This window comes from Oncorhynchus mykiss, chromosome 4 (assembly GCF_057628025.1).
Source record: "Oncorhynchus mykiss isolate SJ-2025 chromosome 4, ASM5762802v1, whole genome shotgun sequence".
NCBI classification, from domain to species: domain Eukaryota; kingdom Metazoa; phylum Chordata; class Actinopteri; order Salmoniformes; family Salmonidae; genus Oncorhynchus; species Oncorhynchus mykiss.
The window spans coordinates 9,645,001-9,671,991 of NC_143025.1; the positions used below are offsets into that span (position 1 = coordinate 9,645,001).

Below are 26,991 nucleotides of genomic sequence, written 5' to 3' on the forward strand. Positions count from 1 at the left end.
GCATCCAGCACAGGGCTCTGGCGGCCATTACGGTGCAGACAGCCTGGCGCGTCCACAGAGAGAGAGCCCACCACCGTAGCACACGTGGTGCAGTTATGCTGCTACAGGCAGCCTGCAGGGGCTTCATGGCACGCCTGAGGTAGCTAGGAGTGATAAACATTTATATTTTATGATATACACCGGGTATACCAAACATCAAGAACACCTTCCTAATATTGAGTTGCACCCCCTCCATCTTTTGCCCTCAGAACAGCCTCAATTTGTCGGGGCATGGACTCTACAAGGTGTTGAAAGCGTTCCACAGGGATGCTGCTCCATGTTGACTCCAATGTTTCCCACAGTTGTGTCAAGTTGGCTGGATGTTCTTAGGGTGGTGGACCATTCTTGATACACACGGGAAACTGTTGAGCGTGAAAAACCCAGCAGCGATGCAGTTCTTGACTCAAAACGGTGTGCCTGGCACCTACTACCATACCCCGTTCAAAGTCACTTAAATATTTTGTCTTGCCCATTCACCCTCTGAATGGCCCACATACACAATCCATGTCTCAGTTTTCTCGAGGCTTAAAAATCCTTCTTTAACCACCTGTCTCCTCCTCCTTCATCTACACTGATTGAAGTGGATTTAACAGGTGACATCAAATAAGGATCATAGCTTTCACCTGGATTCACCTGGTCAGTCTGTTATGGAACAATGTTTTTCTTCATGTTTTGTATACTCAGTGTACATAAAGATGGACAATATGGATTTATATTCTAAATATGATCAAACATAGTGTAGCGGGTTTGACATGAGGTTATTGTTTGTTAGGGGTACCAGGTAGGTCGTGCTTATCAGAGAAAATATTGATTTCTCCTTTTTTGTTTGTGAGGGAATGAGTCCCATCTGGTCTGTCAAGTCTACACCAATACAAAGGACTCATGTAAAAGTCAGGATGGAAATATACTTTTGCAGAAACCCTTAAAACATTGGAAATTACTTCAAAACAACTATATTATTTTGCGTTGGTTATAATTATTTTATTTATTTTTTACATTTTTTATTTAAATATAAAATAAATGATCTCCCACATAATAACATCACAGCACAACGATCTCTGGTTCCTCAAGAAAGTCCCGTACCTCAGGCCTAAAAAGAGTCCTGCCCGGTAAAGGAGTTCATGTGAACTCAAGTGACCTCAGTCACGCAGTCTTTGCCTCTTCACAAAGTGTAGCTTAAACCGGTCTCAATCATACAATCAGAATCTCAACGTCTTCTACCACACAACTATAAAAGGACTCCCAGTAGTCTTCACCAACCACTGAACACAACCCAACACAGTGTAAATCCCACTAAAACAGTCATAAACACAGATGTTTAGTCCCAAAGGAAGAAGTATCTGATCCGGGTTAATCTGGAGACACAACTACAAAGAACACTTTATGAATACAACAAAACATACAGAGTAAGGAAGAATACTTCCTCGTTCACCCCACTGTCACCCCCTTTTTGCTCAACTGACGCTATCTATTTAATGGGGAATTAAAGGGCAGGCACCTCATGTGCAGGAGAAGCACAGACGGTTCAGACAAATTCAGGGCCGTCACAAAAAAAAACACCTGATTCATGTAGTTATAATTGGTGAAAGAAAAACACATTAAGTGTATTTTAGTGCTGGGCTGGAACAAGAGCTTGCGTACCCTATTGTTTCCAGGTTCAAATGATTAGCCTTTCCATACACTGATGAAGAACACATTGGAGAAGAGTAGGAATGGAAGGTAGATTTGCTTTAAGTTGTGTTTGCTTACAGTTTGACTCCCTGTTTCCTATAGGTTCACAGAACTAAAAGAGCAGAGTCAGCAGGAAAAGCAGTTGCTCAATGGACAAAGTAGCCCCACCACAGAAGAAGAGAAGGCAGATAGGACCATGGGCCTGGATACGGACATCTCGGAGGACCATGTCGTCGAGATCACCCACCATCATGGCATCCAAGATGTCTCCACGGTCTGGCCTACTGAAGACTCTAATGAATCTAGGTGGAAGTGTTTGTTGGAAGAGGAAGAGGATAGAGAGAGCGAGAGAAGACCGTGTATAGAGGAGTCCAGCAGACAGAGTATAGAGCCCAGCAGCCACAAGACACGGGCCAAGAGACAGAATCGGCGTATGAGGGAGCTGGAGCAGACCCAGTTCAGCCTGGAGCTACTCAAGGTGCGGACCCACAGAACGGGAGGGACTCTGCCAGAAGAGGAGACCCATGTACCCCCGTGTCCGGACAACATCTCCTGTCCCCTGGACGACCACCAACACCACCGGCCCTCCTCCCCTGGTAGCCACGGGAGCACCTCCATAGACGTCGAGGTGGAGGCGGGAGGGCCTGGTTACCCCGGTTGCCATGTTAACCAGTCAGCGCCGCTCCGGACTTCTTCCCAAGAGGATTCGGTCAGACCAGGGCCTCCCATTCACACCCCCACAGAGTCCCAGTCCCAGGAGCACCCGGAGGTGGTAAAACAGAATGATCTGAGCCCCGGGACAGAGGAGCTACCGCCCATGCTACTGCCCCCTATCAAGGAGATGGTAAAACAGAATGATCTGAGCCCCGGGACAGAGGAGCTACCGCCCCCTATCAAGGAGGTGGTGACGGAGGCTACACAATCCACCATCTACATCCCCCCTGAGGACCACAGCAGTGAGCTCAAGCCTAAGCAACAGAGCCCCAACAAGCGTGTGAAGGAGAGGAGAGAGTCCTCCTCTCGAGGGCCCGTGGTGGTTGTCATCAGTATGCAGAAGGAGACCCTGCTGGACGAAGGGGAACTGCGGGCGACAAAAGCCCAGGAGAGTGCACTCCAGATGGGTGTAACCCGTGGAACATTCTCCCCTACACCCATCGCTGGCCTGGAAGTATCAGAGAAGGCCCAGCCGCCTAGGACTGTTACCAAACCTCTGAGAGACTTAGCTGGGGTCGACATGTCTAGCTTGGTGCCCTCCTCCAACTCCAGCCATGGCCTTTGTCCTTCCGAGGTAGATATCCAGATAGTTCTGGAGCCCAAGGCCCCCACTGGTGAAGTCCCTCCCAGCCAGCAGGAGAGGAAGGCGGGCAGGCCAGCGCAGGACAACTGGGTCTCCACCGACAGGATCCTGGAGAGCAGGGAAGCAGCCTTGGCACCACAGAAGAAGACTCCGACCAAGACCATCATTGTCAATATGACTGAGAAGCCACCCTCCAACGTCACGTTCTCACCCCGACGCAAGCTCCCCTTCTCCAAGTGAGTGTTGCGTTGCTGTAACGTTGCTTTGATGTTGCTGTAACGTTGCATTGATGTTGCTGTAACGTTGTTGTAACGTTGCTTTGATGTTGCTGTAACGTTGCTTTGACGTTTTCATTGTCTTGTACAGCAACAACATTGTAAAACACAGGAAAGATATATTCAAATATATATTCAAAGATATATTCAAATATATATTCAAATATATATTCAAAGATATATTCAAATATATATTCAAATATATATTCAAAGATATATTCAAATATATATTCAAATATATATTCAAAGATATATTCAAATATATTTGAATATGCAATGACATTTGAAAGGGTACAAATAGATATAACATCTTGTGACTATATTGTAGGTCTGATAAGGACCTGGTGAACAAGGAGTGGTCGTTGGTCTCTGTCTCTAGAGGCACCACTGGACGGACGGCCAGAGAGGTGGGTTAACACAGTACACTACCCAAAGGAAACACACACACACACACACACACACACACACACATTGTGCATGTAAGTGTGTGCTTGTATAAGTTAAATGTGTTATTCATTTGTGTCATTCAAACTGTCAGTGTGTCTCTAAGTGATGTCTACTTACACTGTACAGTGCCTTCAGAAAGTATTCAGACCCCTTGACTTTTCCCACTTTTTGTTACTTTACAGCCTTATTCTAAAATGTATTAAATAGTAAAGTTTGGTGGAGGAGGAATAATGGTCTTGGGCTGTTTTTCATGGTTGGGGCCCCTTAGTTTCAGTGAAGACCAATCTTAACGCTACATCATACAATTACATTCTAGACGGTTCTGTGCTTCCAACTTTGTGGCAACAGTTTGGGGAAGGCCCTTTCCTGTTTCAACATGACAATGCCCCCGTGCACAAAGCGAGGTCCATACAGAAATGATTTGTCGAGATCGGTGTGGAAGAACTTGACTGGCCTGCACAGAGCTCTGACCTCAACCTCATCGAACACCTTTGGGATGAATTGGAACGCCGACTGCAAGCCAGGCCTAATCACCCAACATCAGTGCCAGACATCACTAATGCTCTTATGGCTAAATGGAAGCAAGTCCCCTCAGCAATGTTCCAACATCTAGTGAAAAGCCTTCCCAGAAGAGTGGAGGCTGTTATAGCAGCAAAGGTGGGACCAACTCCATGTTAATGCACTCGATTTTGGAATGAGATGTTGGACGAGCAGGAGTCCACATACTTTTGGTTATGTAGTGCAACACACACACAAATTGTCCCAGTCACACAAACATAATTCCATTCCACCCAGACTCACACACATACACAGACATGCACACACACACACACACCATCCCTGTCTCCCAACACGTACCCAGACCACTGATGTGTTTTGGTGTGTGGTTGTGCAGGTGTGCCCCCCGACCCCAAAAAGAAAGCCTGTATGTCTCAGACCCGCTCCGACTTCCTGACCCGCTGTAACTCTGAGGGGACGTGTCAGTCGGACGATGACGAGACATTCTACACCCCCGTCCTGCCCTGTACGCTGCCCCTCCTCTCCCGATCCTCTCCCGATCCTCCGAGGGGGTTGCCCAGCCTGTCTGTCACACTGTCTCCGAAATGATAAACGTACCATATAGGGTCCAAGCTTACCACCCCTATTGTCCCCTGCCTCCTTCGGACACCCCCCCCCCACCCCCACAACTAACCCCACTGAACTTAACTAGCATCCTCCAACTCGGTTTAGTATTTAACTACTAGATTGTTTGCAGACTGTTAGTTGTTGTTGTGTGCAGACGGAACGAGTGATGCGATAGGAGCATGCACGCACATGGATGTATTGACATTAAAGTCTGATATTGCAAAACATGTCTGTCTCAAATGGGTCACCTCTCTCACCATCTTTTCCCGTTTCAGGATATGACTCATTAAACCCATGGAAAAATAGCCCGAGCCTTTGATGCCAACTCGTTGAACATTGAAAATGTTGCGCTGTCATATGTTGGGTAATAAAAGACTTGCCTTCCATTCTCCCAGGCTGCTCACAAGGAAGTGCAGAAGAGCATCCATAAGACCATGTCTTCAGGGGACCTGGGAAAGGTAGCAACGCTTAGGAAGACATCCAGTCAGGATGGAAGGTAGCTTCTCCCTCCCTCCCTCCCTGCCTCCCTCCCTCCCTCCCTGCCTCCGTCCCTCCCTCCCTCCCTCCCTCCCTCCCTGCCTCCCTCCCTGCCTCCCTCCCTGCCTCCCTGCCTCCCTCCCTGCCTCCCTCCCTCCCTGCCTCCCTCCCTGCCTCCCTCTATAGCCCATATGGGGTGGCAGGTAGCCTCGAGGTTAGAGCGTTGGATTAGTAAGGTTGCTCGATCAATTCCCTGAGCTGACAAGGTAAAAATCTGTCGTTCTGCCCCTGAACAAGGCAGTTAACCCACTGTTCCCCGGTAGGACGTCATTGTAAATAATAATTTGTTCTTAACTGACTTGCCTAGTTAAATTAAGGTTAAATAAATAATATATGAGCCAGACGCACAAAGAAGATTGTATTGTGTACCTTTTTTTATATATACAGTGCCTTGTGAAAGTATTCGGCCCCCTTGAACTTTGCAACCTTTTGCCACATTTCAGGCTTCAAACATAAAGATATAAAACTGTATTTTTTTGTGAAGAATCAACAACAAGTGGGACACAATCATGAAGTGGAACGACATTTATTGGATATTTCAAACTTTTTTAACAAATCAACAACGGAAAAATTGGGCGTGCAAAATTATTCAGCCCCCTTAAGTTAATACTTTGTAGCACCACCTTTTGCTGCGATTACAGCTGTAAGTCGCTTGGGGTATGTCTCTATCAGTTTTGCACATCGAGAGACTGAAATTTTTTCCCATTCCTCCTTGCAAAACAGCTCGAGCTCAGTGAGGTTGGATGGAGAGCAATTGTGAACAGCAGTTTTCAGTTCTTTCCACAGATTCTCGATTGGATTCAGGTCTGGACTTTGACTTGGCCATTCTAACACCTGGATATGTTTATTTTTGAACCATTCCATTGTAGATTTTGCTTTATGTTTTGGATCATTGTCTTGTTGGAAGACAAATCTCCGTCCCAGTCTCAGGTCTTTTGCAGACTCCATCAGGTTTTCTTCCAGAATGGTCCTGTATTTGGCTCCATCCATCTTCCCATCAATTTTAACCATCTTCCCTGTCCCTGCTGAAGAAAAGCAGGTCCAAACCATGATGCTGCCACCACCATGTTTGACAGTGGGTATGGTGGGTTCAGGGTGATGAGCTGTGTTGCTTTTACGCCAAACATAACGTTTTGCATTGTTGCCAAAAAGTTCAATTTTGGTTTCATCTGACAAGAGCACCTTCTTCCACATGTTTGGTGTGTCTCCCAGGTGGCTTGTGGCAAACTTTAAACAACACTTTTTATGGATATCTTTAAGAAATGGCTTTCTTCTTGCCACTCTTCCATAAAGGCCCGATTTGTGCAATATACGACTGATTGTTGTCCTATGGACAGAGTCTCCCACCTCAGCTGTAGATCTCTGCAGTTCATCCAGAGTGATCATGGGCCTCTTGGCTGCATCTCTGATCAGTCTTCTCCTTGTATGAGCTGAAAGTTTAGAGGGACGGCCAGGTCTTGGTAGATTTGCAGTGGTCTGATACTCCTTCCATTTCAATATTATCGCTTGCACAGTGCTCCTTGGGATGTTTAAAGCTTGGGAAATCTTTTTGTATCCAAATCCGGCTTTAAACTTCTTCACAACAGTATCTCGGACCTGCCTGGTGTGTTCCTTGTTCTTCATGATGCTCTCTGCGCTTTTAACGGACCTCTGAGACTATCACAGTGCAGGTGCATTTATACGGAGACTTGATTACACACAGGTGGATTGTATTTATCATCATTAGTCATTTAGGTCAACATTGGATCATTCAGAGATCCTCACTGAACTGCTGGAGAGAGTTTGCTGCACTGAAAGTAAAGGGGCTGAATAATTTTGCACGCCCAATTTTTCAGTTTTTGATTTGTTAAAAAAGTTTGAAATATCCAATAAATGTCGTTCCACTTCATGATTGTGTCCCACTTGTTGTTGATTCTTCACAAAAAAATACAGTTTTATATCTTTATGTTTGAAGCCTGAAATGTGGCAAAAGGTCGCAAAGTTCAAGGGGGCCGAATACTTTCGCAAGGCACTGTATATACATTTTTAGATCGGGCCGAGCAGATTCACCAGGACTGTTCTGGCTCGGAGTTGTCTCTGTATATTATTGTCCTTTCCAGCACTGTTTCAGCAACTAGTGTGACAAGGGTACTAGTCTGTTAACACAGGAGTCTTCTAAGCTGTGTGACTGTGTGTTGCAGCAGAGTACGAGGGAAGATACGGTTCTGGGGCAAGACCAAGCATGCAGAGAAGAAGCTGTCTAGAGACAAGCAGCAGTCCACACAGAGAGACTGCACTGACAAGATAGGTAAGACACTTTGTCGTGCTTTATCCAGAGGGGTTGGGAAGAAGGACAATAAAGTTCTGTTGTATTTCATAACACTGGACATGTGATATTAGGTTACACTGCGGATTTCTCATCTCAACAATAAGACGAAAAACAAATTATGAACTAGGGTTGAATGCTGATTGGTTGACAGCTATGGAATATCAGACCGTATACCACGGATGTGACAACATGTATTTTTACTGCTCTAACTACGTTGGTAACCAGTTTTATAATAGTAATAAGGCACCTCAGGGGGTTTGTGTTATATTGCCAATTTACCACGGCTAAGGCCTGTATTCAGTCATTCCGTGTTGTGTCGCGCCTAAGAACAGCCCTTGGCCGTGGTATATTGGTCATATACCATACCCCCTCGGGCCATATTGCTTAAATAGAAACAATTGTCTTCACAACATCCCTACTATATCTTCATGACCGTGGCGGGTTCAGACGGAACAACGTCTCCCCCCCACAGTCCCAACCTGATGGGGACCAGGGGACGGGAGACCAAGGAGAACAAGGAGCCCTCTCCCAAAGTGAGGCGGAGGCGCAGCGTCAAGATCAGCAGCGTGGTCCTAGAGCCCGCCCAGTGGGGGAACGACGCGCTGCACATCCTCACCAGCACCCACGACTACAGGAGCATGAACGACTTCCTCATGAAGAAGGTAGGTACAGGCAGGCAGAGGGAAACAGAGAGACAGACAGACTGGTAGACAGACAGGCAGGCAGAGGGAAACAGAGAGACAGACAGACTGGTAGACAGACAGGCAGGCAGAGGGAAACAGAGACAGACAGACAGAGGGAAACAGAGTGACAGGCAGACTGATAGACAGGCAGGCAGAGGGAAACAGAGAGACAGGCAGACTGGTAGACAGACAGACAGGCAGAGGGATACAGAGAGACAGACAGGCAGAGGGAAACAGAGAGACAGACAGACAGGCAGGCAGACAGGTGTACATTTTCTTACAACACTTGTTATTCTTACACTTGTACTACACCAGTGGTCACTAACACAGCAGTACTGTATTGTACTACACCAGTGGTCACCAACACAGCAGTACTGTATTGTATTGTACTACACCAGTGGTCACTAACACAGCAGTACTGTATTGTAGTACACCAGTGGTCACCAACACAGCAGTACTGTATTGTACTACACCAGTGGTCACTAACACAGCAGTACTGTATTGTAGTACACCAGTGGTCACCAACACAGCAGTACTGTATTGTACTACACCAGTGGTCACTAACACAGCAGTACTGTATTGTAGTACACCAGTGGTCACCAACACAGCAGTACTGTATTGTACTACACCAGTGGTCACTAACACAGCAGTACTGTATTGTAGTACACCAGTGGTCACCAACACAGCAGTACTGTATTGTACTACAACAGTGGTCACTAACACAGCAGTACTGTATTGTAGTACACCAGTGGTCACCAACACAGCAGTACTGTATTGTACTACACCAGTGGTCACTAACACAGCAGTACTGTATTGTAGTACACCAGTGGTCACCAACACAGCAGTACTGTATTGTAGTACACCAGTGGTCACCAACACAGCAGTACTGTATTGTACTACACCAGTGGTCACCAACACAGCAGTACTGTATTGTATTGTAGTACACCAGTGGTCACCAACACAGCAGTACTGTATTGTAGTACACCAGTGGTCACCAACACAGCAGTACTGTATTGTACTACACCAGTGGTCACCAACACAGCAGTACTGTATTGTATTGTACTACACCAGTGGTCACCAACACAGCAGTACTGTATTGTATTGTACTACACCAGTGGTCACCAACACAGCAGTACTGTATTGTACTACACCAGTGGTCACCAACACAGCAGTACTGTATTGTATTGTAGTACACCAGTGGTCACCAACACAGCAGTACTGTATTGTAGTACACCAGTGGTCACCAACACAGCAGTACTGTATTGTATTGTACTACACCAGTGGTCACCAACACAGCAGTACTGTATTGTATTGTAGTACACCAGTGGTCACCAACACAGCAGTACTGTACTGTATTGTACTACACCAGTGGTCACCAACACAGCAGTACTGTATTGTATTGTACTACACCAGTGGTCACCAACACAGCAGTACTGTATTGTAGTACACCAGTGGTCACCAACACAGCAGTACTGTATTGTATTGTAGTACACCAGTGGTCACCAACACAGCAGTACTGTATTGTAGTACACCAGTGGTCACCAACACAGCAGTACTGTATTGTATTGTACTACACCAGTGGTCACCAACACAGCAGTACTGTATTGTATTGTACTACACCAGTGGTCACCAACACAGCAGTACTGTATTGTACTACACCAGTGGTCACCAACACAGCAGTACTGTATTGTAGTACACCAGTGGTCACCAACACAGCAGTACTGTATTGTATTGTAGTACACCAGTGGTCACCAACACAGCAGTACTGTATTGTAGTACACCAGTGGTCACCAACACAGCAGTACTGTATTGTATTGTACTACACCAGTGGTCACCAACACAGCAGTACTGTATTGTATTGTAGTACACCAGTGGTCACCAACACAGCAGTACTGTATTGTATTGTACTACACCAGTGGTCACCAACACAGCAGTACTGTATTGTATTGTAGTACACCAGTGGTCACCAACACAGCAGTACTGTATTGTATTGTACTACACCAGTGGTCACCAACACAGCAGTACTGTATTGTATTGTAGTACACCAGTGGTCACCAACACAGCAGTACTGTATTGTATTGTACTACACCAGTGGTCACCAACACAGCAGTACTGTATTGTATTGTACTACACCAGTGGTCACCAACACAGCAGTACTGTATTGTATTGTAGTACACCAGTGGTCACCAACACAGCAGTACTGTATTGTATTGTAGTACACCAGTGGTCACCAACACAGCAGTACTGTATTGTACTACACCAGTGGTCACCAACACAGCAGTACTGTATTGTACTACACCAGTGGTCACCAACATAGCAGTACTGTATTGTATTGTACTACACCAGTGGTCACCAACACAGCAGTACTGTATTGTAGTACACCAGTGGTCACCAACACAGCAGTACTGTATTGTACTACACCAGTGGTCACCAACACAGCAGTATTGTATTGTACTACACCAGTGGTCACCAACACAGCAGTACTGTACTGTATTGTACTACACCAGTGGTCACCAATCAAGATCACTTTCTGATTCAAAATGGAGGCTGAGATCTACCGGTCAGAATTATTTGGAAACATGACTTAAATATGTAAGCCTGTGCAACATGAAGCTATTAAAAACAGTTCTGTGATATTATAATAATAATATATAGTTTTGTATTACTTGTGAGGCACAGCTGAGTGAAATAATTAGTGAAATACAGTGAAATAATTAGCTTTATTTTATTGGGCTGATGGTGCCTGCATCGGAGGGTCTGTCTCTCGCCGTCAGTCGGTCCCTCTCCCCCCTCCTCCGACACTGAGGGGGGACTCTGTCTTCCAGCTGATGGCGAAATTCAATTCACACCACATTATTTCTGCCTCATGCACAAATTCATGTTGTTCCTTCTATGACCAGAGAAAGTGAAATATTCCATTATATATATTCCATTATATATATATATATATATATATAATATATATAAAACACAACCTCTTATAATACCAAAGCCTATCAACACACTGCTATTTATTCATTGAAGCTGCAGTGCCGTTTCAGTGTGAGTGGAGAAGCGCATTTCATGTCTTACAAAGTGTTGAACACAAAGTGTTAAACATGAACTCATAAAAACATCAGCACTTTGTTGTATTCGCTGACAGTCTCTCTCTAGTCATGGTTTTAGACCTTTTGAAATCTCACTGTATCGAGGAGGCGGCTGCAGACACGGTGATCTGAGCCATCTGATTGGACAGTGGGAAGCTGCAGACACGGTGATCTGAGCCATCTGATTGGACAGTGGGAAGCTGCAGACACGGTGATCTGAGCCATCTGATTGGACAGTGGGAAGCTGCAGACACGGTGATCTGAGCCATCTGATTGGACGGTGGGAAGCTGCAGACACGGTGATCTGAGCCATCTGATTGGACAGTGGGAAGCTGCAAACACGGTGATCTGAGAAATCTGATTGGACAGTGGTAGGCCTGTTGGTGCACCTGATTTGCTCTTCAGGCACTCCGAGTACGTGGAGTTTGTACCGTCAGACACATGAAATGGTTCACAATGGGAACACTTCACAGGACAGCTGAAACAAGTGCACCTACTGCCAACAGCGCGACACAGAAACAAGTAGGAATGCAAGGCTTTATCTTTGTTTTGTTTTTTCGATCGACCTGGAATGCCTTACAGATCGACCTGGAATGCCTTACAGATCGACCTGGAATGCCTTACAGATCGACCTGGAATGCCTTACAGATCGACCTGGAATGCCTTACAGATCGACCTGGAGTGCCTTACAGATCGACCTGGAATGCCTTACAGATCGACCTGGAATGCCTTACAGATCGACCTGGAATGCCTTACAGATCGACCTGGAATGCCTTACAGATCGACCTGGAATGCCTTACAGATCGACCAGTCGATCGCCATCGACCGTTTGGTGACCACTGTGCTACACCGTATAACACAATAGTCACAACATATTTACACAGCAGCCACATACTGTTAGTCATGAAGACTATTTGTTTGATGAGGGGAACCTGTATTTATTATGACCATATTATTATAGATCAGTGATCTGGACTGTGATATTATTATTGATCAGTAATCTGGACTCTGATATTATTATAGATCAGTGATCTGGACTGTGATATTACTACAGATCAGTGACCTGGACTCTGATATTATTACAGATCAGTGATCTGGACTCTGATATTATTACAGATCAGTGATCTGGACTCTGATATTATTACTGATCAGTGATCTGGACTCTGATATTATTACTGATCAGTGATCTGGACTCTGATATTATTACAGATCAGTGATCTGGACTCTGATATTATTACAGATCAGTGACCTGGACTCTGATATTATTATAGATCAGTGATCTGGACTCTGATATTATTACAGATCAGTGATCTGGACTCTGATATTATTACAGATCAGTGATCTGGACTCTGATATTATTACTGATCAGTGATCTGGACTCTGATATTATTACAGATCAGTGACCTGGACTCGGAGGACTGTCAGAAGGACACCTTGGTGGACGTGGTCTTCAAGAAAGCTCTGAAGGAGTTCCGCCTCAACATCTTCAACTCCTACTCCACCGCCCTGGCTGTGAGTATCACTATGGACATGGCGTATTGTTGTCGTACATGGTTACGGTTCACACTAGGGGTTCTATTCCCACTTGGGTGCTGGGCACTCCAATGACAACCATCAATGACCACACAAGGCTTTTTCCTCAGACAGTGGCTGACCCTATTGTAGCACATAAATCAATGTCTGCAGTCTTGCCTCCTTTCTACTTCCATGTCCTTCCTCATCTCTGTCTTTCCATACTACTTTCCATAGTAATACTGTAATCATTATCTCTGTCTTCCATACTACTTTCCATAGTAATACTGTAATCATTATCTCTGTCTTCAATACTACTTTACATAGTAACGCTGTAATCATTATCTCTGTATTTCCATACTACTTTACATAGTAATACTGTAATCATTATCTCTGTCTTCCATACTACTTTACATAGTAATACTGTACTCATTATCTCTGTCTTTCCATACTACTTTACATAGTAACGCTGTAATCATTATCTCTGTCTTCAATACTACTTTCCATAGTAATACTGTAATCATTATCTCTGTCTTCCATACTACTTTACATAGTAATACTGTAATCATTATCTCTGTCTTCAATACTACTTTACATAGTAACGCTGTAATCATTATCTCTGTCTTCAATACTACTTTCCATAGTAATACTGTAATCATTATCTCTGTCTTCCATACTACTTTACATAGTAATACTGTAATCATTATCTCTGTCTTCAATACTACTTTCCATAGTAATACTGTACTCATTATCTCTGTCTTTCCATACTACTTTACATAGTAATACTGTACTCATTATCTCTGTCTTTCCATACTACTTTACATAGTAATACTGTAATCATTATCTCTGTCTTCCATACTACTTTACATAGTAATACTGTACTCATTATCTCTGTCTTTCCATACTACTTTACATAGTAATACTCAAATCAAAATCAAATCAAATGTATTTATATAGCCCTTCGTACATCAGCTGATATCTCAAAGTGCTGTACATAGTAATACTGTAATCATTATCTCTGTCTTTACATACTACTTTACATAGTAACACTGTACTCATTATCTCTGTCTTTACATACTACTTTACATAGTAACACTGTACTCATTATCTCTGTCTTTCCATACTACTTTACATAGTAATACTGTGATCATTATCTCTGTCTTTACATACTACTTTACATAGTAATACTGTAATCATTATCTCTGTCTTCCATACTACTTTACATAGTAATACTGTACTCATTATCTCTGTCTTTCCATACTACTTTACATAGTAACGCTGTAATCATTATCTCTGTCTTCAATACTACTTTCCATAGTAACGCTGTAATCATTATCTCTGTCTTCAATACTACTTTCCATAGTAATACTGTAATCATTATCTCTGTCTTCCATACTACTTTACATAGTAATACTGTAATCATTATCTCTGTCTTCAATACTACTTTCCATAGTAATACTGTACTCATTATCTCTGTCTTTCCATACTACTTTACATAGTAATACTGTACTCATTATCTCTGTCTTTCCATACTACTTTACATAGTAATACTGTAATCATTATCTCTGTCTTCCATACTACTTTACATAGTAATACTGTACTCATTATCTCTGTCTTTCCATACTACTTTACATAGTAATACTCAAATCAAAATCAAATCAAATGTATTTATATAGCCCTTCGTACATCAGCTGATATCTCAAAGTGCTGTACATAGTAATACTGTAATCATTATCTCTGTCTTTACATACTACTTTACATAGTAACACTGTACTCATTATCTCTGTCTTTACATACTACTTTACATAGTAACACTGTACTCATTATCTCTGTCTTTCCATACTACTTTACATAGTAATACTGTGATCATTATCTCTGTCTTTACATACTACTTTACATAGTAATGCTGTAATCAATTACATTATAGCACTTTATCACTAGATCTCAAAATGCTTTAGATTATCATGTATGGGCTGGTCCTATCCACAAATACCTCTTCTTCCAAATATCTCTTAACCTCCCCTCTCTCCTTCTTCTCCCCCTATCCCTCTCTCCTCCTTCTCTCCCTGTCCCTCTCTCCTCCTTCTCCCCTTGTCCCTCTCTCCTCCTTCTCCCCCTATCCCTCTCTCCTCCTTCTCCCCCTATCCCTCTCTCCTCCTTCTCCCCCTATCCCTCTCTCCTCCTTCTCCCCCTATCCCTCTCTCCTCCTCCTCCCCTGTCCCTCTCTCCTCCTTCTCCCCCTGTCCCTCTCTCCTCCTTCTCCCCCTGTCCCTCTCTCCTCCTTCTCCCCCTATCCCTCTCTCCTCCTTCTCCCCCTATCCCTCTCTTCTCCTTCTCCCCCTGTCCCTCTCTCCTCCTCCTCCCCTGTCCCTCTCTCCTCCTTCTCCCCCTATCCTTCTCCTCCTTCTCCCCCTATCCTTCTCCTCCTTCTCCCCCTGTCCCTCTCTCCTCCTTCTCCCCCTGTCCCTCTCTCCTCCTTCTCCCCCTATCCCTCTCTCCTCCTTCTCCCCCAATCCCTCTCTCCTCCTTCTCCCCCTATCCCTCTCTCCTCCTTCTCCCCCTATCCCTCTCTCCTCCTCCTCCCCTGTCCCTCTCTCCTCCTTCTCCCCCTATCCCTCTCTCCTCCTTCTCTCCCTATCCCTCTCTCCTCCTCTCCTGTCCCTCTCTCCTCCTTCTCCCCCTGTCCCTCTCCTCCAGATGGATGACGGTAAGAGTATCCGTTATAAGGACCTGTACGCCCTGTTTGAACACATCCTGGAGAAGAGCATGCGGCTGGAACAGAGGGACTGGAGCGAGTCGCCCGTCAAGGTCTGGGTCAACACCTTCAAGGTCTTCCTGGATGAGTTCATGACCGAGTACAAGCCCATGGACGGCACCATCATCAAGGTAGTGTGGGTTCTTGTGTGTGTAGGGGTGGAAGGGTTTGGGTGTGTGTGTGTGTGTAGGGGTGGAATGGTTTGGGTTGGGTGTGTGTGTGGGTGGGTGGAAGGGTTTGGGCTGTCTGTGTGTAATCATTATCTCGGTCTTCCATACTACTTTACATAGTAATACTATAATCATTATATCTGTCTTTCCATACTACTTTACATAGTAATACTATAATCATTATATCTGTCTTTCCATACTACTTTACATAGTAATACTATAATCATTATATCTGTCTTTCCATACTACTTTACATAGTAATACTATAATCGTTATCTCTGTCTTTACATACTACTTTACGTAGGGGTGTGTAGGGGTGGAAGGTTTTGGGCTGTGTGTAGGGGTGGAGGGGTTTGGGCTGTGTGTAGGGCTGTCTGTGTCTGTGTGTCTGTGTGTCTGTGTCTGTGTGTGTGTGGTTTATTTAGCTTGTACTTTTTTCAGAAATCCCTTAACAGTCGTATGGCATGTTGGAGGTGAGGGGCTAGATGGATAAATCTGTCTGTCTGTCTCCTGTTCTCTCACTGATCTGTCCGTCAGTCTCCTGTTCTGTCACTGATCTGTCCGTCTGTCTCCTGTTCTCTCACTGATCTGTCCGTCTGTCTCCTGTTCTCTCACTGATCTGTCCGTCTGTCTCCTGTTCTGTCACTGATCTCTCCGTCTGTCTCCTGTTCTCTCACTGATCTGTCCGTCTGTCTCCTGTTCTCTCACTGATCTGTCCATCTGTCTCCTGTTCTCTCACTGATCTGTGCGTCTGTCTCCTGTTCTCTCACTGATCTGTGCGTCTGTCTCCTGTTCTCTCACTGATCTGTCTGTCTGTCTCCTGTTCTCTCACTGATCTGTCCGTCTGTCTCCTGTTCTCTCACTGATCTGTCCGTCTGTCTCCTGTTCTCTCACTGATCTGTCCGTCTGTCTCCTGTTCTCTCAGGCCTCCAAACCAGAACGTAAGAAGAGGAGGAAAAAGGAACCTGACATTGTGAGTCCTCCATCTTTCTTTGACTGGGTATTCTATACTATATCTCTACACTAAGTTTCTAATGTGATGTTTGGCTGTATCTTTATGGCAAACTGAGCTGAGCCCCTCTATCGCCCTCTGCAGGTTGAGGAGCACAACGGCCACATCTTCAAGTCCACCCAGTACAGTATCCCCACCTACTGCGAATACTGCTCCTCTCTCATCTGGATGATGGACAGGGCCTGCGTCTGCAAACGTGAGTACACACACACACACACACACACACACACACACACACGTGGATTCACTGACACTCACACGTCCTGTTACTGTGCTGCCTCTTAAATGTCTGTAATCAGATTGGCGTAGAGGTCTAAGGCACCGCATCTCAGTGCAAGAGGCGTCACTCCATTCCCTGGTTCGATTCCAGGCTGTATCTCATCCGGACGTGATTGGGAGTCCCATAGGGCGGCGCACAATTGGCCCAGCGTCGTCTGGGTTTGGCCGTCATTGTAAATTAGAATTGGTTCTAGTTAAATAAAGGTTAAATATATATATTTATTTAAATAATAATAATTTAAAAAATGGTGTTCCAGCTCTTGTCATAAATCTTATATCTTGTTATGTCCTCCATATGCATTCCATTCCTCCATACTCTCTCTAACTATTGATTCCATTCCTCCATACTCTCTCTAAGTATTGATTCCATTCCTCCATACTCTCTCTAAGTATTGATTCCATTCCTCCATACTCTCTCTAACTATTGATTACATTCCTCCATACTCTCTAACTATTGATTACATTCCTCCATACTCTCTCTAACTATTGATTCCATTCCTCCATACTCTCTCTAAGTATTGATTCCATTCCTCCATACTCTCTCTAAGTATTGATTCCATTCCTCCATACTCTCTCTAACTATTGATTACATTCCTCCATACTCTCTAACTATTGATTCCATTCCTCCATACTCTCTCTAACTATTGATTCCAAACAGATACTTTTTCCATATTTAGTGCACTATTCTTGACCCAGGGGTTGGACACTGAACAATGTTGGAACGTTGTTGGAATGTTGCAGAAAGGTTAGGGAATACAGGTTGTTGGTTGTTGACTGACCAGGGGTTGGACACGGAACGTTTTCAGAACGTTGTGTAAGGTTAGCAGATGGTTCTGTCTCTGTTGTGTCCTCTTCTGCAGTGTGTCGGTACGCCTGCCATAGAAAGTGCTGCTCCAGGATGACCACCAAATGTAGCAAAAAGGTAAGATACTATTTTATAGTGTGCAAGTGTACGTTACTGACAATGGAAAGGAGGGATGAGGCTAACGATCAACAAACCATGTTATTCTTCCCAATGATGTAAAGAGGAGACTATTCGCTCGATGGCTTTTCTTACATTCCTAATAACGGATGTTGGAGTGTTTACATTTGCAGTTGCAAATGCCCATTAAATATGTTACACCACAATTTTCTCTCTCTCTCTGTACCTCCATGTTATATGTTGGTCTGTCTGTGCTTGTCACTTCTGTCCGTCCGTCCGTCTGCGCGTCTGTGTTTGCGATGTACATGTGTGTCCGTCCTTCCATCCGCGTTTGTGTTTTTCTCTATCAGTACGACCTGGAGCTGTCGTCCAGGCAGTTTGGCGTGGAGGTGTCTCGTCTGACCAGCGAGGAGAGGACCGTGCCCCTGGTGGTGGAGAAGCTCATCAACTACATCGAGATGCACGGCCTCTACACGGAGGGCATCTTCAGGAAGTCTGGCTCCACCAATAAGATCAAAGAGCTGCGGCAGGGGCTGGACACAGGTATGATTGGCAGGGTACTACACCAGTTAAAGTAGACCAGGGAGGGATAGCAGATTTATGGTCAAAGGACTGTCTATACCAGGGATGGCCCTCGGATCAGTCCCTCCTCCCCGGGGTCTCAACTTCCTGTTGAAGGTTAGAATACTAGAATACAAAAGGTGCAATTTCGAAATGTCAATCAATTAGTCCATGTCAGCTGACATTTTTTAGATTGGTAATTTAGTCTAGCTTGGTAATTTAGTCTAGCTTGGTAATTTAGTGTAGTTTGGTAATTTAGTGTAGTTTGGTAATTTAGTCTAGTTTGGTAATTTAGTCTAGCTCTGTAATTTAGTCTAGCTCGGTAATTTAGTCTAGCTTGGTCATTTAGTCTAGCTTGGTAATTTAGTCTAGCTTGGTCATTTAGTCTAGCTTGGTCATTTAGTCTAGCTTGGTAATTTAGTCTAGCTTGGTAATTTAGTCTAGTTTGGTAATTTTGTCTAGATTGGCAATTTAGTCTAGATTGGTCATTTAGTCTAGTTTGGTCATTTTGTCTAGCTTGGTAATTTAGTCTAGCTTGGTAATTTAGTCTAGCTTGGTAATTTTGTCTAGATTGATAATTTTGTCTAGATTGGCAATTTAGTCTAGATTGGTCATTTAGTCTAGCTTGGTCATTTAGTCTAGCTTGGTCATTTTGTCTAGCTTGGTCATTTAGTCTAGCTTGGTCATTTTGTCTAGCTTGGTAATTTAGTCTAGATTGGTCATTTAGTCTAACTTGGTAATTTAGTCTAGCTTGGTAATTTAGTCTAGCTTGGTAATTTAGTGTAGTTTGGTAATTTAGTCTAGATTGGTAATTTAGTCTAGCTTGGTAATTTAGTCTAGTTTGGTAATTTAGTCTAGCTTGGTAATTTAGTCTAGTTTGGTAATTTAGTCTAGCTTGGTAATTTAGTCTTGCTCGGTAATTTAGTCTAGCTCGGTAATTTAGTCTAGCTCGGTAATTTAGTCTTGCTCGGTAATTTAGTCTAGCTTGGTCATTTTGTCTAGATTGATAATTTAGTCTAGATTGATAATTTTGTCTAGATTGGCAATTTTGTCTAGATTGCTCATTTAGTCTAGATTGGTCATTTAGTCTAGCTTGGTCATTTAGTCTAGATTGGTCATTTAGTCTAGCTTGGTCATTTAGTCTAGCTTGGTCATTTTGTCTAGCTTGGTAATTTTGTCTAGCTTGGTCATTTAGTGTAGCTTGGTCATTTAGTCTAGCTTGGTCATTTAGTCTAGCTTGGTCATTTAGTCTAGCTTGGTCATTTAGTCTAGCTTTCATAGTTATTTCATAGTTTTGATGTCTTCACTATTATTCTACAATGTAGAAAATAGTCAACATAAAGAAAAAACCCTTGGATGAGTAGGTCAAATTGTAATGATTGTCCTCTTCTTCTGACGAGGAGTAAGAGATGTCGGACCAATGTGCAGCGTGGTAAGTGTCCATTTTAATATGTAAAACTGAACACTACAAAAATACAAAATGACAACGTGAATGAACAAACGAAAATCAAAACAGTCCCGTATGGTACAGACACAGGAAACATATCACCCACAACTCAAAAGTGAAACCAGGCTACCTAAGTATGGTTCTCAATCAGGGACAACGAATGACAGCTGCCTCTGATTGAGAACCATACCAGGCCAAACACAGAATTCCCAAAACATAGAAAAAGGAACATAGACAACCCACCCAACTCACGCTCTGACCATACTAAAACAAAGACATAACAAAATAACTAAGGTCAGAACGTGACACAAATCAAATTGTATTTGTGCATAAATACAAAACCTTACAGTGAAATGCTTACTTACAAGCCCTTAACCAACAATGCAGTTAAGAAAAATACCTAAATAATAATACAAAAATAAGAAATAAAAAGTAAAAATTTTGGCTGATTTCTTTTGATTTTCCCATGATGTCAAGCAAAGAGGCACAGAGTTTGAAGCTAGGCCTTGAAATACATCCACAGGTACACCTCCAATTGACTCAAATTATGTCAATTAGCTTATCAGAAGCTTCAAAAGACATGACATCATTTTCTGGACTTTTCCAAGCTGTTTAAAGGCACAGTCAACTTAGTGTATGTAAACTTCTGACCCACTGGAATTGTGATACAGTGAATTATGAGTGAAATAATCTGTCTGTAAACAATTAGAAAAATGACTTGCGTCATGCACAAAGTAGATGTCCTAGCAGACTTGTCAAAACTATAGTTTCTTAACAAGAAATTTGTGGAGTGGTTGAAAAACAAGTTTTAATGACTCCAACCTAAGTGTATGTAAACTTCCGACTTCAACTGTATATACAGGGGACACCTGTACAGTGTCAATGGGCACCGGTTAGTCGAGGTAATTGAGGTATGTCCAAACTTTTGTCTGGTACTGTATATATATATAAACTCAGCAAAAAAAGAAAGGTCCCTTTTTCAGGACCCTGTCTTTCAAAGATAATTCATAAAAATCTAAATTTTACAGATCTTCATTGTAAAGGGTATAAACACTGTTCCCATGCTTGTTCAATGAACCATAAACAATTAATGAACATGCACCTGTGGAATGGTCGTTAAGACGCTAACAGCTTACAGATGGTAGGCAATTAAGGTCACAGTTATGAAAACTTAGGACACTAAATAGGCATTTCTACTGACTCTGAAAAACACAAAAAAAAAGATGCCCAGGGTCCCTGCTCATCTGCATGAACGTGCCTTAGGCATACAGGACAATTGCAATGTCCGTACTGTGAGATGCCTAAGACAGCGCTACAGGGAGTACGGATGAACAGCTGATCATCCTCGCATTGGCAGACCACGTGTAACAACACCTGCACAGGATCGGTACATCCGAACATCACACCTGCGGGACAGGTATAGGATGGCAACAACAACTGCCCGAGTTACACCAGGAATGCACAATCCCTCCATCAGTGTTCAGACTGTAGGCTGAGAGAGGCTGGACTGGGGGCTTGTAGGCCTGTTGTCTGGTGAGGACCTGCCTTACATCAGCGACAACAACGTTGCCTATGGGCACCAACCCACCATCGCTGGACCAGACAGGACTGGCAAAAACTGCTCTTCACTGACGAGTCGCGGTTTTGTCTCACCAGGGGTGATGGTCGGATTCGTGTTTATCGTAAAAGGAATGAGCGTTCCACCGAGGCCTGTACTCTGGAGCGGGATCGATTTGGAGGTGGAGGGTCCGTCATGGTCTGGGGCGGTGTGTCACAGCATCATCGGACTGAGCTTGTTATCATTGCAGGCAATCTCAATGCTGTGCGTTACAGGGAAGACATCCTCCTCCCTCATGTGGTACCCTTCCTGCTCATCCTGACATGACCTTCCAGCATGACAATGCCAGAAGCCATACTGCTCGTTCTGCGCGTGATTTCCTGCAAGACAGGAATGTCAGTGTTCTGCCATGGCCAGCGAGAGCCCGGATCTCAATCCCATTGAGCACGTCTGGGACCTGTTGCCTCGGAGGGTGAGGGCTAGGGCCATTTCCCCCCAGAAATGTCCAGGAACTTGCAGGCGCCTTGGTGGAAGAGTGGAGTAACATCTCACAGCAATAACTGGCAAATCTGGTGCAGTCCATGAGGAGGAGATGCACTGCAGTACTTAATGCAGCTGGTGGCCTCCCTCGATACTGACTGTTACTTTTTTTTGCAAACTGGCTCTAACCAGAATAGAAAGAGCAGTGGGAGGCCCGGTGCACAACTGAGCAAGAGGGGAGTAGAGTGTCTAGAGTAGAGCTGCCAGTCCTCAACTGGCAGCTTCATTAAATAGTCCCCGCAAAACACCAGTCTCATCTTCAACAGTGAAGAAGCGACTCTGGGATGCTGGCCTTCTAGGCAGAGTTCATCTATCCAGTGTCTGTATTCTTTTGCCCATCTTAATCTTTTCTTTTTATTGGCCAGTTTGAGATATGGCTTTTTCTTTTAGATTCGTTGTTGGACATATGACTGTAAGAGAACCAGGAAATCAGCTCAATGGGGTTTTAATTTCATAAGGAAATATGTTCCCAAGTATACCCACTCATAAATAGAATGGCAAACGTGATCATATCCCAATGTAATTCATGTTTGAAATTATTCTATTTATTTCAAATACTATATCTGTTTGGGATTCTTGCGGTCAATTTGCAGTCTACAAATTATTTGCAACTATGTTCTGGCCCCACCTCTGATTGGTTTAGATAATGTCAGGGTATCTGCTCTATAGGGTTTCTGATTGGTTTAGATAATGTCAGGGTACCTGCTCTATAGGGTTTCTGATTGGTTTAGATAATGCCAGGGTACCTGCTCTATAGGGTTTCTGATTGGTTTAGACAATGTCAGGGTACCTGCTCTATAGGGTTTCTGATTGGTTTAGATAATGTGAGGAGACAGGTGGCAAGGACCGTGTTGAAACTGCATTCCCTAGCATGGATACAGACTGTTGACACAGGCTGTAATAGTAGTGTCAACCCTCCGTACAAAACAAGATGACATGACACCATTTGTACGGTATTGACACTACCGGATCTTAAGCACTGTGTCAGTGGTAATGTTCAATCTAACTGTAGTATTCCCTCTCCTACTCTCTTCCTGCTCTACTCTCTTCCTGTCATACTCTCTTCCTGCTCTACTCTCTTCCTGTCATACTCTCTTCCTGCTCTACTCTCTTCCTGTTCTACTCTCTTCCTGTCATACTCTCTTCCTGTCCTACTCTCTTCTTGTCCTGCTCTCTTCCTGTCCTGCTCTCTTCCTGTCCTACTCTCTTCCTCCTCTACTCTCTTCCTGTCATACTCTCTTCCTGCTCAACTCTCTTCCTGTCATACTCTCTTCCTGCTCTACTCTCTTCCTGTCCTACTCTCTTCCTGCTCTACTCTCTTCCTGTCCTACTCTCTTCCTGTCCTACTCTCTTCCTGTCCTACTCTCTTCCTGTCCTACTCTCTTCCTGTCCTACTCTCTTCCTGCTCTACTCTCTTCCTGTCCTACTCTCTTCCTGTCCTACTCTCTTCCTCCTCTACTCTCTTCCTCCTCTACTCTCTTCTTGTCCTGCTCTCTTCCTGTCCTGCTCTCTTCCTGTCCTACTCTCTTCCTGCTCTACTCTCTTCCTGTCCTACTCTCTTCCTGTCATACTCTCTTCCTGTCATACTATCTTCCTGTCCTACTCTCTTCCTGTCCTACTCTCTTCCTGTCCTACTCTCTTCCTGCTCTACTCTCTTCCTGTCCTACTCTCTTCCTGTCCTACTCTCTTCCTCCTCTACTCTCTTCCTGCTCTACTCTCTTCTTGTCCTGCTCTCTTCCTCCTCTACTCTCTTCTTGTCCTGCTCTCTTCCTGTCCTACTCTCTTCTTGTCCTGCTCTCTTCCTGTCCTGCTCTCTTCCTGTCCTGCTCTCTTCCTCTCCTACTCTCTTCCTATCCTACTCTCTTCCTCTTCTACTCTCTTCCTGTCCTACTTAAGATGTGAGCAGCATGAACCTGGACGACTACAACATCCACGTCATCGCCGGCGTGCTCAAACAATGGCTCCGTGACCTGCCCAACCCTCTGATGACCTTTGAACTGTACGAGGAGTTCCTCCGGGCAATGGGTAAGAGCTGGGGTCATAAGTATGCACCTTGTTATTCTGTTACAATGTTACTATGTAGTAATGGCTAAATGTGGCTTATAGATGTGGTTTATAGATCAAGGTGTATATATATATACAGTACCAGTCAAAAGTTTGGACAAACCTACTCATTGAAGTTTATTTTTTTTTTAAATTTTTTACTACTTTCTACATTGTAGAATAATAGTGAAGACATCAAAACTATGAAATAACACATATGGAATCATATAGTAACTCAAAAAAGTGTTAAACAAATCCAAATATATTTTATATTTGAGATTCATCAAAGTAGCCACCCTTTGCCTTGATGACAGCTTTTGTACACTCTTGGCATTCTCTCAACCAGCTTCATGAGGTAGTCACCTGGAATGCATTTCAATTAACAGGTGTGCTTTGTTAAAAGTTAATTTGTGGAATTTCTTTCCTTCTTAATGCGTTTGAGCCAGTCAGTTGTGTTGTGACAAGGTAGGGGGGTGGTATACAGAAGACAGCCCTATTTGGTAAAAGACCAAGTCCATATTATGGCAAGAACAGCTCAAATAAGCAAAGCGAAACGACAGTCCATTATTACTTTGAGACATGAAGGTCAATCAATGCAGAAAATTTCAAGAACTCTGAACGTTTCTTCAAGTGCAGTCGCAAAAACCATCAATAACTATGATGAAACTGGCTCTCATGAGGACCGCCACAGGAAAGGAAGACCCAGAGTTACCTCTGCTGCAGAGGATACGGTTATTAGAGTTAACTGCACCTTAGATTGCAGCTCAAATAAATACTTCACAGAGTTCAAGTAACAGACACATCTCAACATCAACTGTTCAGAGAAGACTATGGGAATCAGGCCTTCGTGGTCAAATTGCTGCACAGGAACTACTACTAAAGGACACCAATAAGAAGAAGAGACTTGCTTGGGCCAAGAAACACGAGCAATGTAAATTAGACTGGTGGAAATCTGTCCCTGGGTCTTATAAGTCCAAATTTGAGATTTTGGGTTACAACCGCTGTGTCTTTGTGAGACGCAGAGTATGTGAACGGATGATCTCCGCATGTGTGGTTCCCACCATGAAGCATGGAGGTGGTGGTGTGGGGGTGCTTTGTTGGTGACACTGTCAGTGATTTATTTAGAATTCAAGGCACATTTAACCAGCATGGCTACCACAGCATTCTGTAGCGAAACGCCTTCCCATCTGGTTTGCTCTTAGTGGGAATATAATTTGTAATCAACAGGACAGTGACCCAAAACACACCTCCAGGCTGTGTAAGGGCTACTTGACCAAGGAGAGTGACGGAGTGCTCCATCAGATGACCTGGCCTCCACAATCACCCGACCTCAACCCATTTGAGATGGTTTGGGATGAGTTGGACTGCAGAGTGAATGAAAAGCAGCCAACAAGTGCTCAGCATATGTGGGAACTCCTTCAAGACTGTTGGAAAAGCATTCCTTATGAAGCTGGTTGAGAGAATGCCAAGAGTGTGCAAAGCTGTCATAAAGGCAAAGGGTGGCTACTTTGAAGAAACTAAGATGTAAAATATATTTTGATTTGTTTAACATTTTTTGGGTTACTACATGATTCCATGTGTGTTTTTTCATAGTTTTGATGTCTTCACTATTATTCTACAATGTAGAAAATAGCAAAAACAAATAAAAACCCTTGAATGAGGAGGTGTGTCCAAACTTTTGACTAGTAGTCTGTACTGTCCCTACTCATTTGTGATTGTGGAGGCCTAGTCATCTGATGCATCACTCCATTTCGCCACATCCGCAATAAAATCTGCTAAATATGTGTATGTGACCAATCAAATTTGAATTGATTTGTTCAGACCTCTTAACTTTTTCGTTACAGCCTTATTCTACCATGTATTAAATAAATATAAATTGCTCTTCAATCTACACACAATACCCCAAAAGGACAAAGCGAAAACAGTTTTTATTTTTATTTTAGCAAATGTATTAAAAACAATACTTTCCAAATGCGCTGTATAAATCTATATATATAATATATTATAAAGATATAATGTCTGTGTCCCCATAGGAGTGAAGCAGGAAATAAAAGCAGGAAGTAAAAGCAGGAAGTAATTGTATTTCTTTGGGGGGGGGGGGTCCCCCATGCAGGCCAGCCAGACCAGAAGGAGGTAATCCGAGGGGTGTACTCTGTGATCGACCTGCTCAGCAGAACCCACCTGAGTACCCTGGAGCGCCTCATCTTCCACCTGGTCAGGTGAGTGGGTCTCATAGGAAACAGGTTGTCCTCTCACTGGCTGCGTCCCAATTCTCCACCCTTCTCCCAAAGTGTGCATAAACTCCCTCCAGTCAATGATACACCAATGATTCTAAATGGCGGGAAGTGTGGGAGAGTGGAGGGAAGTTGGCATCCACTGCATACCAGTTTTGACATTGAAGAAACTATTTGACAGTTTTCTACAGTTTTTTTGCGACCCCCTCTGACGTGTGTGTGTTTGTGTGTGTGTGTGTGGTCCTCCAGGATCGCCCTTCAGGAAGACACCAACCGTATGTCGGCCAATGCCCTAGCCATCGTGTTCGCCCCCTGCATCCTCCGCTGCCCCGACACCATCGACCCCCTGCAGAGTGTCCAGGACATCGGCAAGACCACCGCGTAAGACTCCCTCATGGTGCTTCTCACACAGGGCTCGTCGTTCCTGGTTCTGGAAGGCAGAACTCCAGGACCAGAGTCATAGTAAACAACCTCTATCTGTCTCTCTCTC

At 43.9% G+C, this 26,991-nt stretch overlaps 1 protein-coding gene across 3 annotated transcripts in view; it reads left to right on the top strand.

Moving 5' to 3' along the window:
- Positions 1–26,991, top strand: part of LOC110522717 (unconventional myosin-IXAb) — a 270,164-nt gene that overhangs the window by 196,408 nt on the left and 46,765 nt on the right. For 2 of the 3 annotated variants that reach the window (XM_090231067.1, XM_090231068.1), the window contains exons 23-37: positions 1–139; positions 1,813–3,243; positions 3,611–3,689; positions 5,250–5,350; positions 7,572–7,678; positions 8,147–8,361; positions 12,864–12,980; positions 15,678–15,866; positions 16,831–16,878; positions 17,002–17,113; positions 18,057–18,118; positions 18,469–18,661; positions 24,121–24,249; positions 26,381–26,486; positions 26,751–26,882. The exon at positions 1–139 is cut by the window's left edge and continues 679 nt beyond it. In XM_090231067.1, coding sequence (XP_090087193.1) covers positions 1–139; positions 1,813–3,243; positions 3,611–3,689; positions 5,250–5,350; positions 7,572–7,678; positions 8,147–8,361; positions 12,864–12,980; positions 15,678–15,866; positions 16,831–16,878; positions 17,002–17,113; positions 18,057–18,118; positions 18,469–18,661; positions 24,121–24,249; positions 26,381–26,486; positions 26,751–26,882 — 3,160 coding nt within the window. Of the gene's footprint in view, positions 140–1,812; positions 3,244–3,610; positions 3,690–5,249; positions 5,351–7,571; positions 7,679–8,146; positions 8,362–12,863; positions 12,981–15,677; positions 15,867–16,830; positions 16,879–17,001; positions 17,114–18,056; positions 18,119–18,468; positions 18,662–24,120; positions 24,250–26,380; positions 26,487–26,750; positions 26,883–26,991 lie in introns of those variants that run through there. The other variant, XR_016495073.1, reaches the window with a different exon arrangement.